Source organism: Bubalus kerabau, chromosome 23 (genome assembly GCF_029407905.1).
Source record: "Bubalus kerabau isolate K-KA32 ecotype Philippines breed swamp buffalo chromosome 23, PCC_UOA_SB_1v2, whole genome shotgun sequence".
NCBI classification, from domain to species: Eukaryota; Metazoa; Chordata; class Mammalia; order Artiodactyla; family Bovidae; genus Bubalus; species Bubalus kerabau.
The window spans coordinates 4,176,076-4,190,807 of NC_073646.1; the positions used below are offsets into that span (position 1 = coordinate 4,176,076).

Here is a 14,732-nt window from a genome sequence, read left to right on the forward strand (position 1 = left end):
TCTTCCCTGGAAGTACCACTCGGCCTCCCGGGGAGGAGGGCTCCCCAACTCCGGGCGATCCAAGTGCACCGGGCATGTGCCGCCCCACTCGGGCCCCATGACAGTCTTCCGACAAACTTCCCCCTCTGCGGCCGGGGTCCAGGGGAAGGGGCTGCGCGGGCCTTAGCTCCGCGGGCCTCGCACAGCAGGCCGCCGAGTTGGGGTCTCCCGGGGGCGCTCACCTCCGGATGGGGCTGACAAGCAACCCCCGGGGCCCCGGCCCCCTTCTCACCTGTGCTGTCATTCGCCGAGAAGCCGGGCGAGCTGAGTTTGGCTCGTTTGGGGTTGGGCGGTCCGTCCAGCAAGTTCTCGGCCATTTTCACCTGCTCGCGAAAACAGCCCCGAGCGCGGGCGGCCGGGTCAGCGAGGGCTCCGGGGCTGGGGTCGGCGCCGGCCCCGGCCGGCTGCGAGGGGAGAGGAGCGAGCGCGAGCCGCGAGCGAGCGCCGAGGGAGAGGGAGGGCGCAGGGCCGGGTGGGGGAGGCGGCGGCCAAATCTCAGCCACAGCAACAGCGCCCCGCAGCGCTCACCGCCCGCCCCCAGCCTCCGCCGCCGCCGCCGCCGCCGGCCGCGGCCCCCTCATCCCCTGCCCGCCTCCCGAGCGCGACACTCCGCGGCGGGGGCGCCCCGGCGGCCCGGCGGCCCCCCCGGGCCCGGCTGGCAGCGACAGCGCCCGGCCGGGCGGCTCAGGCAGTCCCCGGGAACATGGTGCCGCCGCCGCGCCGCCGCCTCGCTCCCCCCCCCCCCCCGCGCCCCACTTAATTAATTCGCTCGCGGCCCGACTACCGGGGGGCTCCGGGCTCCGCTCCCCGCCCGCGGCCCGCCGCCGCCGCCGTAAGGAAAAACAATGCGCGAAGCGGGGCCGCCGCCGCCGCCGCCGCGGCCCCCCCACCCCCCGTTCCGCCGCCGCCGCCGCCGCCGCCGCTGCCGCCGCCGCCGCCGCCGCCGCGGCTCCGGGAGGCCGAGCCGAGAGGCGAGCGGGGCCGCCGGAGCGGGCGCCGAGGGCCGGGCGGAGCGGGCCGGCCGGGCGGAGCGGGGTGCGCGGGCGGTTGTGGGGCCCGGGACCGGCGGGGCCGAGTAGATCGCGCTCGAAGCCCCGGTCGGGTCCGCGACAAGATGGCGGCTGTTGATTCCTCAATTAAAAAAAAAAGAAAGTTTTTTTTCTTCTCTTTCCAGAGCCTGAACGGGGAGGGGGAGGGGGCGGGGCACGCCGGTGCGTCACCCCCCCGCGGCGTCACTACGCACGGCCCCCGCCCCGCCCCCTCCACCTGCGCCGGCCGCGGCGGAAAGAGCCGAGCGTGCTCGGACGGAAAGGGCCGAAGGCGCGGCCTCTGTGCGTCGTGCCGCCCGGCGGCGGGGCGGCGGGGCTGCCGGGCGGGGACCGGGCCTGCGGGACTCCGGGCGCCGGCACCGCCGCCACTTTTGTTCTGACGGCGACTGGGCGGTGAGAGCTCTGGCTGCGGCCTGGCCTCAAGCCGGGCCCCTAGGCGTGGAGTCGGCCCCGGCAGGGCCCGCCTGTCCCGCAGGGCGACTCTGCTCGGTCTCGGCTTCTCTCGCCGCTGCCCCGCGACTAGGCCTGGCCGCTTCCCCTCGCCGGGTGCCAGAGATGTGTCGTGGCCTCTGCAGGTTACACATTGCCCTCTGGTCCGCCTGCGAGAGGGTGCGGTGGGGAAACTGAGGCAGGAAGTGGCGGGGCCAGAATTCGACGCCCCCACGAGATGTGAGGGGGGTCGCCAGGCTTCAGGTGCGACACCCTCACCTGCCTCGAGAGGTGGTGAGCGCTGTCCCCCAGCCGGACGCGCTCAGCCTGCCCCAGGCCCAGAAGGCCCCATTACATCAGAGCTTAGGGCCTCGTCGGCCTTGGTGCGCTACCCCCGCCGCCCCTCGACAACCTCCTGGAGCCCTCAGGTGCTCCAGACAGGTGTGGGGTCCCAGGGGGATCGGCCCGCCTGGCCACTCCCCGCAGGATGGTTCCACAAAAATCTGAGGTGTTCACACATCTCGGTTCTTTTTATCTGCTTCTCAAAACTTGCCAGCGCTTCATCCGAAGTCCTTATCTGAAAGGTATCACCCGCAACCTGTTCCCTAAGCCAGAATTCTGTGAGTCAGCGCCGACTCCTCCCTCCCTCTCCACCTACCGAGCAACCTGCCTCCCAGGTCCTTTACCTGGGCAAACCGCTCTTCCTCCCACTGCCCGGCTCCGATGGCATCTCCCTACTAAGCGTCCCTTGAAAACCATATTTCTCCCCATTCAGCACCAGAGTTAACTTCTTGGAAAAAGAGAAAAAAACTCTGCTTCAAAGAAACAGCTTACATAGTGTCTGTGATGGTCTTCAAGCATCAAGACTGAGTGATCTCACTTTCCTGTACCCTCAAAAATTAATACAACATAGTAAAGCAACTATACCTCAATTAAAAAAAAAAGAGAGACTGAGTGATCTTTCTACTTTTTTCTGTTTATGTATATTGTTCAAAATCTTGACTGCCCCCTTTGCATCCCTCTTCCACTATCCATGCCTCACTCCGTCCTTACTTCCCCCACACCCACACAGTCACTAGGAAGTTCTTACCACTCAGACCTCTTCATACTTTTGCAAATGCTGTTCCCTGTGCTGAGAATACATATACCTGGCAAACTAACTAATGCCAAGACCCGGTTCAAATATCACCTGCTCCAGAAAGCCCTCCCAGCCCAGTTTAGGGCTCCCACAGCACTTGTGGGCATACTTCTGTGAAGGTATACCACACACATGCTCATTTTTTATCCTTCCTGTTTTTATTTGTCTATCAAATATCCCTTGAGAATCTCCTGAGGGCATTGCCACTGCACTAATTTCTTGGGCAAAGAATAAAGAAAGAAAAGAGGCCAAACAGCAAGTCCTGCAAATCAGAAACAAACATTCAAGAAGTCACTGCATAAGAAGGCAGGAGGTGTTTAGAGTCACAGAGTAACACAGGGGCCAGCAGCAGCCTGTACCCGAATGTGCCTGTCTGTCCCTCTCACAAGTCTGGGAGCCCTGTGAGGACAAGGGCCAGGTCTTCACAGCACAGTGCCCTGCAGGAGGCAGGTCTGTAAAATTTGATGAATGAATGAATGAACAGTGTCAGGCTCTCCTGAGGGAGCCTGGTCTCAAGGACACTGAGAAGGTTGGACTCCAGCCTGAAGCAGCTCCAGGCCATTTCCCCACAGAGGGGACAACGTGTCAGGTCACTGAGAGGCCTCAGCCAGGGCCTGCTTGGGTCAATAGGAATACCTCCAGGCCCTCAGAATTCCTGGGTAAATGGTTTACACAACAGTGGGCACATGAGCTCGTGCCATCCCCTCACTCCCAGAGGGGGAAATGGAGGGCACTCGTCCCTAAGACTCAGGAAGTGACCTGGACGTGTCAGGCCTGAGCCTGAAACACAGATCTTAAAACCGCATGTTTCTTCTGGCCTCCCAGCCCTGAAACATACCTGCTCTACAGCCCTTTTTCTGTCTCATTTGTATCCTTTTGTCCCATTCCTCTGGTATTTCATGATATCTGCAGTTTCTTTCTTTGCTATGTCTTCTCCCCTTAGTTTGACTCTTGTCAAAGAACACAGCATTCAGACATAGGTGGGGGAACGGCACGGGAGGAAGTATGGATCCCGCCTGCCCTCCCTTAGCCCAGGATCAAGGTTGACGCAGACAAAAGGGACCCAGCAGTGTTGAGTGTCTTCTGTATCCCAGGCTGCCCTGCCATATGCTCTACTCAGATCAGCACTTCCCACCACCCTGCATGGAAACATCACTGTCCTCTTTTTACAGAGGAGGGAATAAGGCCCAGAGGAGAGCCACTCCGTCACTAAGGAGCTCCGTGGGGTTGCAGACGTGAGACTGCCTGCTCTCTCCAGTCTCAGAGGCCATTTCACCAAGGAATCCCCATTTACAGGATGCTTCGGGGCCAGGAGAGGAGCAAGAGGTAGAAACAGATCAGGAGAGGTTTACCTGGGAAAAGTTCGTTCACATCCATCAACTGATGAATGGATAAATGTAATGTGTTATAGCCACACAATGGAGTATCATTCAGCCACACAAGGAATACAGCATGGACACAGCTACAAGATGGATGGACCTCGAGAATGTGATGCTCAGTGAAAGAAGACAGTCATCAAAAGACTGTATATTGTATGATTCCACTTATACAAATATCCAGAATAGGGAAATCCATAGACACAGAAAGTAGATTAGCTGTTGTGGGGGGTTGCTGGGGAGAGGGGGAGACAGTGAATGGTAGCCAAAAAATATGGGGTTTCTGTTAGGGTTATGAAAATGTTCCAAAGTTGATGATGATAGTGGTTCACAACTCAGAACTGAAAACCACTGCAATCTACACTTTGGGTGAATTACATGTCTCAAGCAAGCTGGTTCTTAACAGGCTGGTTTGGGAAGAAGGAAAAGAGACAAGGAAAGACAGAGGGAGGCAGGTGCTCCCAGCAGAACAAAAGTCAGCGGCCAGTTGGGAGAGTGAAAAAGGGATCTGTGTGGTGGCACCAAGGGAAAGGGTCCGGGAGTGGGGCTGGATTTCCCAATTAGGGGCTGCGGGGTGAACTCAGAGGGAAAAAGACAGAGACCCAGATTCACAGGCCAAAGTGGAGAGAGAGGATGTTCGTGAAGGAGAGCTGAGGAATGTGAGACTCAGGCTGCTGCCTCGGACCCCAGCGGACACTCATGCTCAGTGGGCCCCAAAGAGAGGTGGCAACCTTGTCTCCACTCCAGCTCTGCCGCATGTGCCCCGCTTCCCAGGAATGGGTCCTGACTCTCTTCTGGAGGCCTTAGGGTGGCTTCCCACTGTTCCCTTTCCTGAACCTTTAATCCCTGCCTCCCAGAAACGGGGGCTTCTGCTCCTCCATGAATGCACAGTCTTTGCAACCAGCCCCGACTCTGCCCCTTCTCCTCCACTCCCAGTCAAGCTGCTGAGCCCAGTTGTCTACACTGACCTGACTCACTTCTCCCATTCACCACTTTAATTTTTATTCAATGAAAATTATCAAACAAGTTACAAAAAATAATGCATAGATATTCCTGTCTACATTATTAAGGTAGGCACTATTAACATTTTGCCACATCAGCTTCAGACCTTTATATTACTTATTTATATAAGGAATCACATGTCAGACACAGAACTAAAGCCCCCATTTCCTCTGTCCCCCAAAGCCAGCACTTTCTTGAAGTTGGTGTATATGGTTACCACATGAGATGTGTTTTGGGGGGATTTTTGGCCATCTATGTGGCATATGGGATCCTAGTTCCCCTGTGGGAACCTGTGCCCCCTGCCTTGGGAGCGCAGCGTCTTATCCACTGGACTGATAGGGAAGTTGCCAAGATGTATTTTTACTGAGTATTTTTACTCAGCTGAACCAAGTGAAATTGTCAATACCTGACAGTTTCTGATCCCTGCATCCACCCCAACAAATTAATATGGTTCATCTAAATATGACTTGTGCATTCAAGTCTTTTAGCCTCTCAAATTGAAATTGTATTCATTAAACAATAACTCCCCACTCCCTGATCTTCCAGCCCCTGGCAACCATCGTTCCTCTCCAAGGTTCATCTGCATGTTGTAGCAGGTGTCAGGAATTCTTTCCTTTTTGAGGCTGAATAATATTCCATTGTACTTATGTATCAGGCTTCCCTGGAGACTCAGCAGTAAAGACTCCATCTGCAATGCAGGAGACTATCAGCAGTGCAGGAGACTCAGGTTTGATCCCTGGGTCAGGAAGAACCCCTGGAGAGGGAAATGGCAACCCACTCAAGTATTCTTGTCTGGGAAGTCCCATGGACAGAGGAGCCTGGTGGGCTAAAGTCCATGGGGTTGCAAGAGTCTGACACGACTTAAGGACTAAATGACGACCACCACACCACTTATATATTTAATACCACACTTTACTTATCCACCCATCCACTGATGGCTGTCTAAGATGTTTCCACATTCTGGCTGTTGTGAATAATGCAAAGATTACAAATAACTCAAGATCCTGCTCTGTCTTACTCCTCACTCCATTCAGGCTGCTAGAACAAAATACCATAGACTGAATGATTTATGAACAACAGAAATTTTTTTCTCATAGTTCTGGAGCCTGGAAGTCCAAGATCAAGGTGACAGTGGTTTTGGTGTCTGGTGAGAGCCTGCTTCCTGATTCTTAGATGGCTGTCTTCTTGCTGTGTTCACACATGGCAGAAGGGGTAAAGGAGTTCGCTGGGGCTTCTAACCCCCTGAGTTGTTCAGAGGTCAACTGAAAGGACTCCCCCACCTCTACTACAGTGTTTCTAATTTAGAGTAAGGAGAGTTCTGCCAACTCCTCTTCCTTTTCAAACTTGTCTTGCCTATTCTTAGCCCTTTACTCTTCTAGACTTTTGACCTGTAGTGTTAGAGAAGACTCTTGAGAGTCCCTTGGACTGCAAGGAGATCCAAACAGTCCAACCTAAGGGAAATCAGTCCTGAATGTTCATTGGAAGGACTGATGCTGAAGCTGAAACTCCAATACTTTGGCCACCTGATGCGAAGAACTGACTCATTGGAAAAGACCCTGATGCTGGAAAAGACTGAGGGCAGAGGGAGAAGGGGATGACAGAGGATGAGATGGTTGGATGGCATTACCGAATCAATGGACATGAGTTTGAGTAGGCTCTGGGAGTTGGTGATGGACAGGGAAGCCTGGCAACCCGCAGTCCATGGGGTCGCAGAAAGTCGGACACAACTTAGCAACTGAACTGAACTCAACTGAACTTACTCTTCTAGGTGAATTTTAAGGTAAGTCTTTCCAGAACCAGTAAAAACATTGGATTTTTTATTGACTTTGCATTGAATTTGTAGAATAATTTGAAGAAAACTACCATTTAAAATACAGTGAGTCTACCTATCAATTAGCACGCAAAATGGAGGACAGAGGAACATGTCATACAACACTGGGGTATGATCTGCAAAATCCAGACTCTACAAAGCTCTGCAAGAAACACAACCTGGCTTTCTTTATTTTTATTTTTCCTTTATTTTTATTTATCTATGTGGCTGTGCTGGGTCTTAGTTGCAGCACACTGTGTTGCTGCACAACATAGTTCCAACATATGTTGGAAGGTGATAAACACTATGCAGAAAAGTAATAAGGTCGGTTAAGGAGGAGCCAGAGTGTCAGTGTAGGGACAGGTGTAATTTAACATGATGGGTGCTAATTATTAGAGAAACGCAAATCAGAACTATAACGAGGTACCATCTCACACCAGTCAGAATGGCCAACATTAAAAAGTCTACAAATAACAAATGCTGGAGAGGATGTGGAGAAAATGGAAATTTCTTATACTATTGGTATGAATGTAAATTGGTGCAGCCACTATGGAAAACAGTAGAGAAGTTCCTCAAAAAATGAAAAATAGTTTTCATATGATTGTACAGCCCTACTCTGGGGCACATATCCAGACAAAACTATAATTTGAGAAGATATATATACTGAAAATTCATTGACAAGAGCCAAGACATGGAAACAACCTAGATGTCCATCGACAGATGAATGGATAAAGATGATTTAGTGCACACACACAATGGCATACCACTCAGACATAAAAAAGAATGAAGTAATGTCATTTGCAGCAATATGGATGGACCTAGACATTATCTCCCGAGTGAAGAAGTCAGAACAAGAAAGGCAAATACCCATGACTGAATACCCATGCCTTCCAAACTGAACTCCAGAAAGAGGCCAGAAAGATATCTCAAAATTAACATAGTCCCAAATGTGCCTCCTGACAATACTTATTCCACCCAATATCTTTTTGGTTGATTGCAACTCAATTTTCCCAGATTCTTTGGCCAAAAAATGTGGAGTCGCTCTTGAGTCTTCTTTTTCTCTCACTTTATATGCAACTTATTTTTTAAAGATCCTCTAAGGACATGGGTTCGATCCCTGGTTGGAAGATTCCACATGCTGTGGAGCAACTGAGCCCATGCACCACAACTACTGAAGCCCAAGTAACTCCAGTCCATCCTCCCCAACAAGAGAAGCCACCACAATGAGCAGCCTGTGTACAACAACTAGAGAGTAGCCCCTGCTTGCTGCAACTAGAGAAAGCCCACACACAGCAATGAAAACCCAGAGAAGCCAAAAATAAATGGTAAAATGTTTTTAAAAGATACAAAAATTCAATTCAGAAGTGGGCAAAGGATCTAAATTGACAAATTTTTCAGAAAAGAGCATGTATAAATGGCCAATAAGCCAATAAGCACATAAAAAGATGCTGAGCTTCATTAGCCATCAGGGAAAGGCAAATCAAATTACAATGAGATACCACTCCACACCCGCTAGGATGGCTGGAATAAGACAGACAGACAATAACAAGTGCTGGTGAGGATGATTAGAAATTGAACCTTCATACACTGTTGATGAACATGTAAAATTATGCAGCCACTCTGGAACAGTCTGGCAGTTCTTCAAAAGCTTAAACAGAGAGTTCCTCCTTGACCTACTAATTCTACTCCTAGGCATATGTGTATAATCAAGACAAATAAAAATACGTATCTATACACATGTACATAAATGTTCACAGCAGTATTATTTGTAATAGCCAAAAAGTGGAAATGTCCACCAAAAATATGTGGTCTATTCATACAACATAATATTATTCAAGAATAAAAAGAATAAAGTAATAATACATGCTACAGAGTAGATCAACTTTGAAAACAATGTGCTAAGTGAAAGAAGCTGATCACATAGCACCATATATTGTATGATTAGGTTTATACGAAATGTCCAGAACACGCAAATCTATAGAGACAGAAAGTAGATCAGTAGTTTTGGGGGCTGGGGAACTGGCGATTATTGGCTTGAAAAAAAAATGTATCAGTTGCTCAGTCATGTCTGACTCTTTGCCTGCATGGATTGTAACCAGCCAGGCTCCCCTGTCCATGGAATTCTCCAGGTGAGCATACTGGAGTGGGTAGCCGTTCCCTTCCCGACCCAGGGATTGGACCCAGGGATCGAACCTAGGTCTCCCACATTGCAGGTAGATTCTTTACTATCTGAATCACCAGGGAAGCCCCAAGAATACTCGAGTGGGAAACCATTCCCTTCTCCAGGGGATCTTTTGTGAGGGCTGGGGAATTACTGGCTTAGGGGTATGGATTTCTTCTGTTATAATGAAAATCTTCTAAAATTAATTGTAGTAATAGATGCACAGTTGTATGAATACACTAAAAGCCATTGGATTGCACATTTTAAATGAGTGAACTGTTGTGTGTGTGTGTGTGTTTTAAAGGATCTCTCTGTATGTTGCACTGAGAATAGAAATGGGAGTGTCAAAGGGGCAAACTTGGAAGTAAGAATTCCCAGACTTCAGCTAGGTGGTAGTGATCTGTCTAGTACTAACAGTGGATATGGTGAAAGCAATTGGATTCTAGATGTATTTTGAAGGCCAACCAGGCATCCTGGTGAATTAGGAGCAGAGTGAATGAAAAAGACAGGGGTTAGAGATGACTCTCAATTTTATTCTGAGCAACTGGAGGGCCAGAACTGCTGTTAACTGAGATGGAGAGGGCTGAAGGTGAAGTAGTTTGGGGGAGAACGTTAGGACTTGGATCTCAGCATACTCGTCTAGGTTTCAGTAGATGCTTTCTCAGGGTAAAGTGATCGCTCTCCTCGTCTTTGTTTACTGAGGGTTATTCAAATGAGTGATGAATTCTATAAAAGAGTTTTTCTGAATTTGAAATGAATATACATTTTCTTCTTTTATCTGTTAATGCTGTGAAACACACAAGCAGATTTTCTAATGTTAAACCTTTATTCTGGGACTGCCCTGGAAGGGGGGACCCAGGTTCAATCCCTGGTCCGGGAAGATCCCATGTATCTCAGAGGAACTAAGCCCATGCCCTATAATTACTGAGCCCAAGCTCTAGAGTTCTCAAGCCGCAATTACTGAAGCGCATGCACCCTAGAGCCCAGGTTCCACAACAAGAGAAGCCACCACAATGAGAAGCCCGGGCACCGCAACTACAGAGTAGCTCCTACTCGCCACAGCTAGAGAAAGCCTGCACCTAGCATCAAAGATCCAGAGCAGCCATAAACAAATAAAAGTTTAAAAAACCTTCATTCTATTCCCGAATAAACCTTACATGATCATAATCTGATTTTATTTCTCTGTTGTTATCATATTTTTGTTGTTGTTATCATTTTTAATACATTGTTGGACTTGGTTTGTTAACATTTACTTAGGATTTTGCATTGAATCTTATAAATGAGATTGGTTAGTAATTTCTTCTATTCAAGTTGTTCTTGTTTCATAGAATTATTTGAACTGCTCACCTTCATTTTTTCTTCTTGGAATAGTTTGCTTCATAGTTTGTATGAGAATAGTTTGTATAAGATAGGATACATTCATTCCTTGAGTGTTCAGTAGAATTCACCTATATGACAAACTTTATGTGTGTTTGTTAGTTTTGATTTTTTTTATGGATAGAATTTTAACTACTGAATCAAATATTATTAAGGTTGTAAGTTAATACACATATAAACTTATTTTTCAAAATTTCCCATTTTACCTGTTTTTTAGAATATGAAGTTATTCAGAAAGCTCTCTTTCTTAAGAAAAAATCTAATATAATGTTTATTTGTATTTTCTCTATTTTTTGTGTATTCATCAGTCTCACAAGAGTTTTGTCAACTTAATTTTTTTATAAAACCAATTTTTCTTTGGTTTTTGATCTACTTTATTGGTTCTTTGCTTTCTATTTTATTAATTCCTGCTCTATATTAAAAACTATATTAATGTAAATGGCCTAAACACCCCCAATTAATGGGAAAAAATCATTATATTGGGTGAAAAGACAAGATAAAACTATGTGCTATCTACTATAAATTTTAAATTTTCTTTCAAATTTCTAATTATACTTTAGTTATAAAGACAAAGATAATTAAAAATAACAGGATGGGAAAATAGCATGTACACACTAATCAAAAGAAAAGCTAGAGTAAATATCTTATAATAACCATTATAATCCATTATAATCTTATAAGGGAAAGAATATGAAAAAGGATATATATACATATATATATATCAATCATTTTGCTGTACAGCAGAAACTAATACAACATTACAAATCAACTATACTTCGATAAATACATTTTCAAAAAAGAAAACCTAGAGTGACTATATTAATATCAGACAAAGTAGGTTTCAGAACCAGGAATACTACCAGGGATAAAGAAGAACATTTTACAGTGATAATGTCAATTAATTAAAATCACATAATAAAACTAAAAGTATATGCATCTTATAGAATAGCTTCAAAACATATGAATTCAAAAAACTGATAGACATGGAAAAATAGATAGAAAAATCCAGTTAGACTTGGAGATTTCAACATACTTTTGTCAGTAATTGACAGAGCAAGCAGAGGCTCAATGTAGATATAGACTTAAATACCATGGCCAACAAACTTGACTAAATTAACACTTATAGAACACTGTACCTAATAACTGTAGAACACATGCTGTTTTAAAACACCCATGAGACATTCACCCAGATAGTCCATTTGTTGTTTAGTTGGTAAACTGTGTCTCACTCTTGCGACCTCAAGGACTGTAGCCTGCCAGGCTCCTCTGTCCAAGGGATTTTCCTGGCAAGAATCCTGGAGTGGGTTGCCATTTCCTCCTTCAGGGGATCTTACCAACCCAGGGACTGAACCCGAGTCTCCTGCATTGGCAGGCAGGTTCTTTACCACTGAGCTACCAGGGAAACCCTTCTAGCCCAAGATGGACGAGTCATGGTGGAGAGTTTTGACAAAACATGGTCCACTGGAGAAGGGAAGGAGAACCACTTCAGTATTCTTGCCTTGAGAACCCCATGAACAGTGTCAAAAGCACAGGGTAGGCATGCAGTAAATACTTGTGGGATGAATGAAAAGCTGTATAAATGGAGACCGGAAGCAGGACGGAGGTTCTCCAAGGAAAGCAGAGATGTCAAGGAGAAAGGGTTCCCAGAAAAACAAGGGGCATGGAGAAGGGCGCTACTTTGTTAGCCCCTCGGTGTCCCACTTTCCAGGCAGACTCACCAGCTGCCTTGCCCAGAGTGGTAGCCGTTGATCAGCAGACACTGAGGATCTGGACCCAAGCTCTCTTTCGACGGCATCTTCAGCACCTCTTCGGGTTCACACTCTTCGGCCGCCTCATTCCCCATCTGCTCTCCAGGGCTCAGGGAGCACATCTCAGGCCTGAGTATTGGTCTCCTTCCTGGGGCGGCTGCTCCACTTCCTGTCCTTTATGTTCTACTGCTGCTGCTCCCAGGGGTTGATCTCCAGCAAATGCTGCTTCAAGCAATCTGCTGGATGAAGATGCAGCTGTCTCCGGACACTGTGATCAGTTGTAGGTGAACCTCATGCTGGTGACGATTTCTGAATGGCCGGACATCTTGGCAATGTACTCATCCATATTCTGGGTCATAAAACTAGTTTGAAGAAGAATAAGAGAATTTCAATCGTATACAGTATGTTTCCTGACCATCATTGAAATTAGAAATAAATATTGAATAAGAAAAAGATATCTGGAAAATAACCAAATGTTTGTAAATTAAGTAACACAATCTTAAATAACCTATTGCTTCAAAGAAGAAATAACAGGGATATTGGAAATATTTTGCACTGAGTGAAAAAAAAATCATAACATATCAAAATGTGTGGAATGTACCTAAAATAGTGCTTAGAAAAACTTTCAGCATTAAGTGCTTACATTAGAAAAGAGAAAAAAGGTCCCAAATCAATGAAATAAGTTTACACGCTTAGAAACTGGAAACAAAAGACAAAATTAAGACCAAAATAAGCAGAAAGAAGAAAATAAAATAAAGAGTGGAAATCAATGAAAGAAAATAGAAATGCAACTGAGAAAATCAATAACACCAAAAGCTGGTTCTTTGAAAATATCAATACAATTGATAAACTTCTAAAAAAATTAAAATGTCCAATATCAGGAATTAGAGAGGAGAAACCAAACATAGCCTGGTGCGAGGGATAATAAAAGAATATTATGAAAAACTTTATAGCAACAAGACCAGAAACTTAGAAGGAATGGACACAAACTACCAAAGGTCACTCAAGGTGAAATGGATTTAATTTCTGAAATTTAATTTAATTTAATGTCAACGAAAGACATTAGATTTGTAGTTTAAGACCTTCCAACAAAGAACATTTCAGGTCCTGGTGGCCTTACTCATGAATTTGACCAAACATTTAAAGGAAAAAATGAATTGTCCACAAGGTTTTCCAGAAAACAGAAGAGGAAGTCATTTCATTTTATGAGGTCTTTATTCCTCTACACCAATATCAGGCAAGATTACCAAAAGAGTTTTCAGATCAATATTAGTAATGAACATAGACACAAAAAGCAAATTTAATACATCATGACAAGTGGGGAATGCCAGGTTTAACATGTGAAAATCAGTCATGGCAATTAACATGTTAGCTGACTGTGGTGGGCCTGGAAAGAGTCCCTAAAGGGTATCACGTCAGATTCCTAGGATCTGTAATGGTGATGTTATTTAGAAGGGTCTTTGCAGATGTGATTAAGTTAAGGAACCTGAAATAAGGAGATAACTCTGGATTATTCGGGTAGTCCCTAAATCCAGTGACCAGTGTCCTTATAAGACAAAGGCAGAAGAGAGCTTCCCTGGTGGTCTGTGTGTGTTAGTCACTCAGTCGTGTCTGACTCTTCGTGGCCCCATGGATTGTAGCCCGCCAGGCTCCTCTGTCTATGGAATTCTCCAGGCAAGAATACTGGAGTGGGTTGCCATTTCCTCCTTCAGGGGATCTTCCTAACCCAGGGACTGAACCCACGTCTACTGTGTCTTCTGCACTGGCAGGTGGATTCTTCACCATCTGAACCACGAGAAACTTCCCTGGTGGTCTAGTGGTTGAGAATTTGCCTGCCAATGAAGGGGTCATGGATTTGATCCCTGGTCCAGCAAATTCCCATATGCCGTGGAACAACTAAGTTCCATGTGCCACAACTACTGAGCCAGTACTCTAGAGCCCAGGAGCCACAATTACTGAGCCCCCTTGCCTCCAAGTACTGAAGCCTATGCACCTACAACCTGTGTTGTGCAACAAGAGAAGCCACTGCAATGAGAAGCCTGCCCACTGTACTGAAGAGCAGCCCCTGCTCACTGCAACTAGAGAAAGTTCGAGCACAGCAATGAAGACCCAGAACAGCCAAAAATAAGTAAATAAATAAATGAATCTTAAAAAGAGAGAGAGAGAAAGGCAGAGGGATATTTGAGACACATAAGAGGACATAAAGACATAAGGGAATTGATTGACATGGCTACAAGCCAAGGGACACCAGGGCCACAAGAAGCTGGAAGAACCAAAGAACAGAACCTTCCCTAGACCATTTGGAGGGAGTGTAGCCTTGCTGACATTTTGATTACAGGCTTGTGGTCTTCAGAGCTGTGAGAGAACAAATTTCTGTTGTTTTAAGCCCCCAGGCTTGTAGTAATTTGTTATGGCAGTTCCAGGAAACTCATACACTAGGTACAAAAGAAAAACCTTCTAACCATCTCTTTTGATGCAAAAAACATTTTTTTTTTTTTTACAAAATTCAATACCTAGTCATCATTTTTTTTTTTTAACACAAAAGAAAAAGAAGAACTCTCAGCAAACTAGAACACCGAAGTAGAAGTGGAACTTCCATGGGC

The 14,732-nt window shown here is 46.4% G+C and overlaps 2 protein-coding genes across 3 annotated transcripts in view; both read right to left on the reverse strand.

The window, feature by feature from the left end:
* The window catches only part of CREBBP (CREB binding protein), a 118,745-nt gene extending 117,977 nt beyond the window's left edge, over positions 1–768 (reverse strand). The window contains exon 1 of one of the 2 annotated variants that reach the window (XM_055561577.1): positions 272–768. In XM_055561577.1, the coding sequence (XP_055417552.1) occupies positions 272–356 (85 nt within the window). In that variant the 5' untranslated portion in view covers positions 357–768. The remainder of the gene's footprint in view (positions 1–271) is intronic. The other variant, XM_055561578.1, reaches the window with a different exon arrangement.
* Positions 564–12,251, reverse strand: LOC129638161 (translation initiation factor IF-2-like). The gene is made up of 5 exons (XM_055562726.1): positions 12,100–12,251; positions 1,797–1,844; positions 1,306–1,657; positions 969–1,160; positions 564–770 (listed from the first exon to the last, which is right to left on the reverse strand). Exons 1-5 carry the CDS (start codon positions 12,249–12,251, stop codon positions 564–566), a joined length of 951 nt encoding a protein of 316 aa, XP_055418701.1.
* Between the last annotated feature and the right edge of the window lie 2,481 nt (positions 12,252–14,732).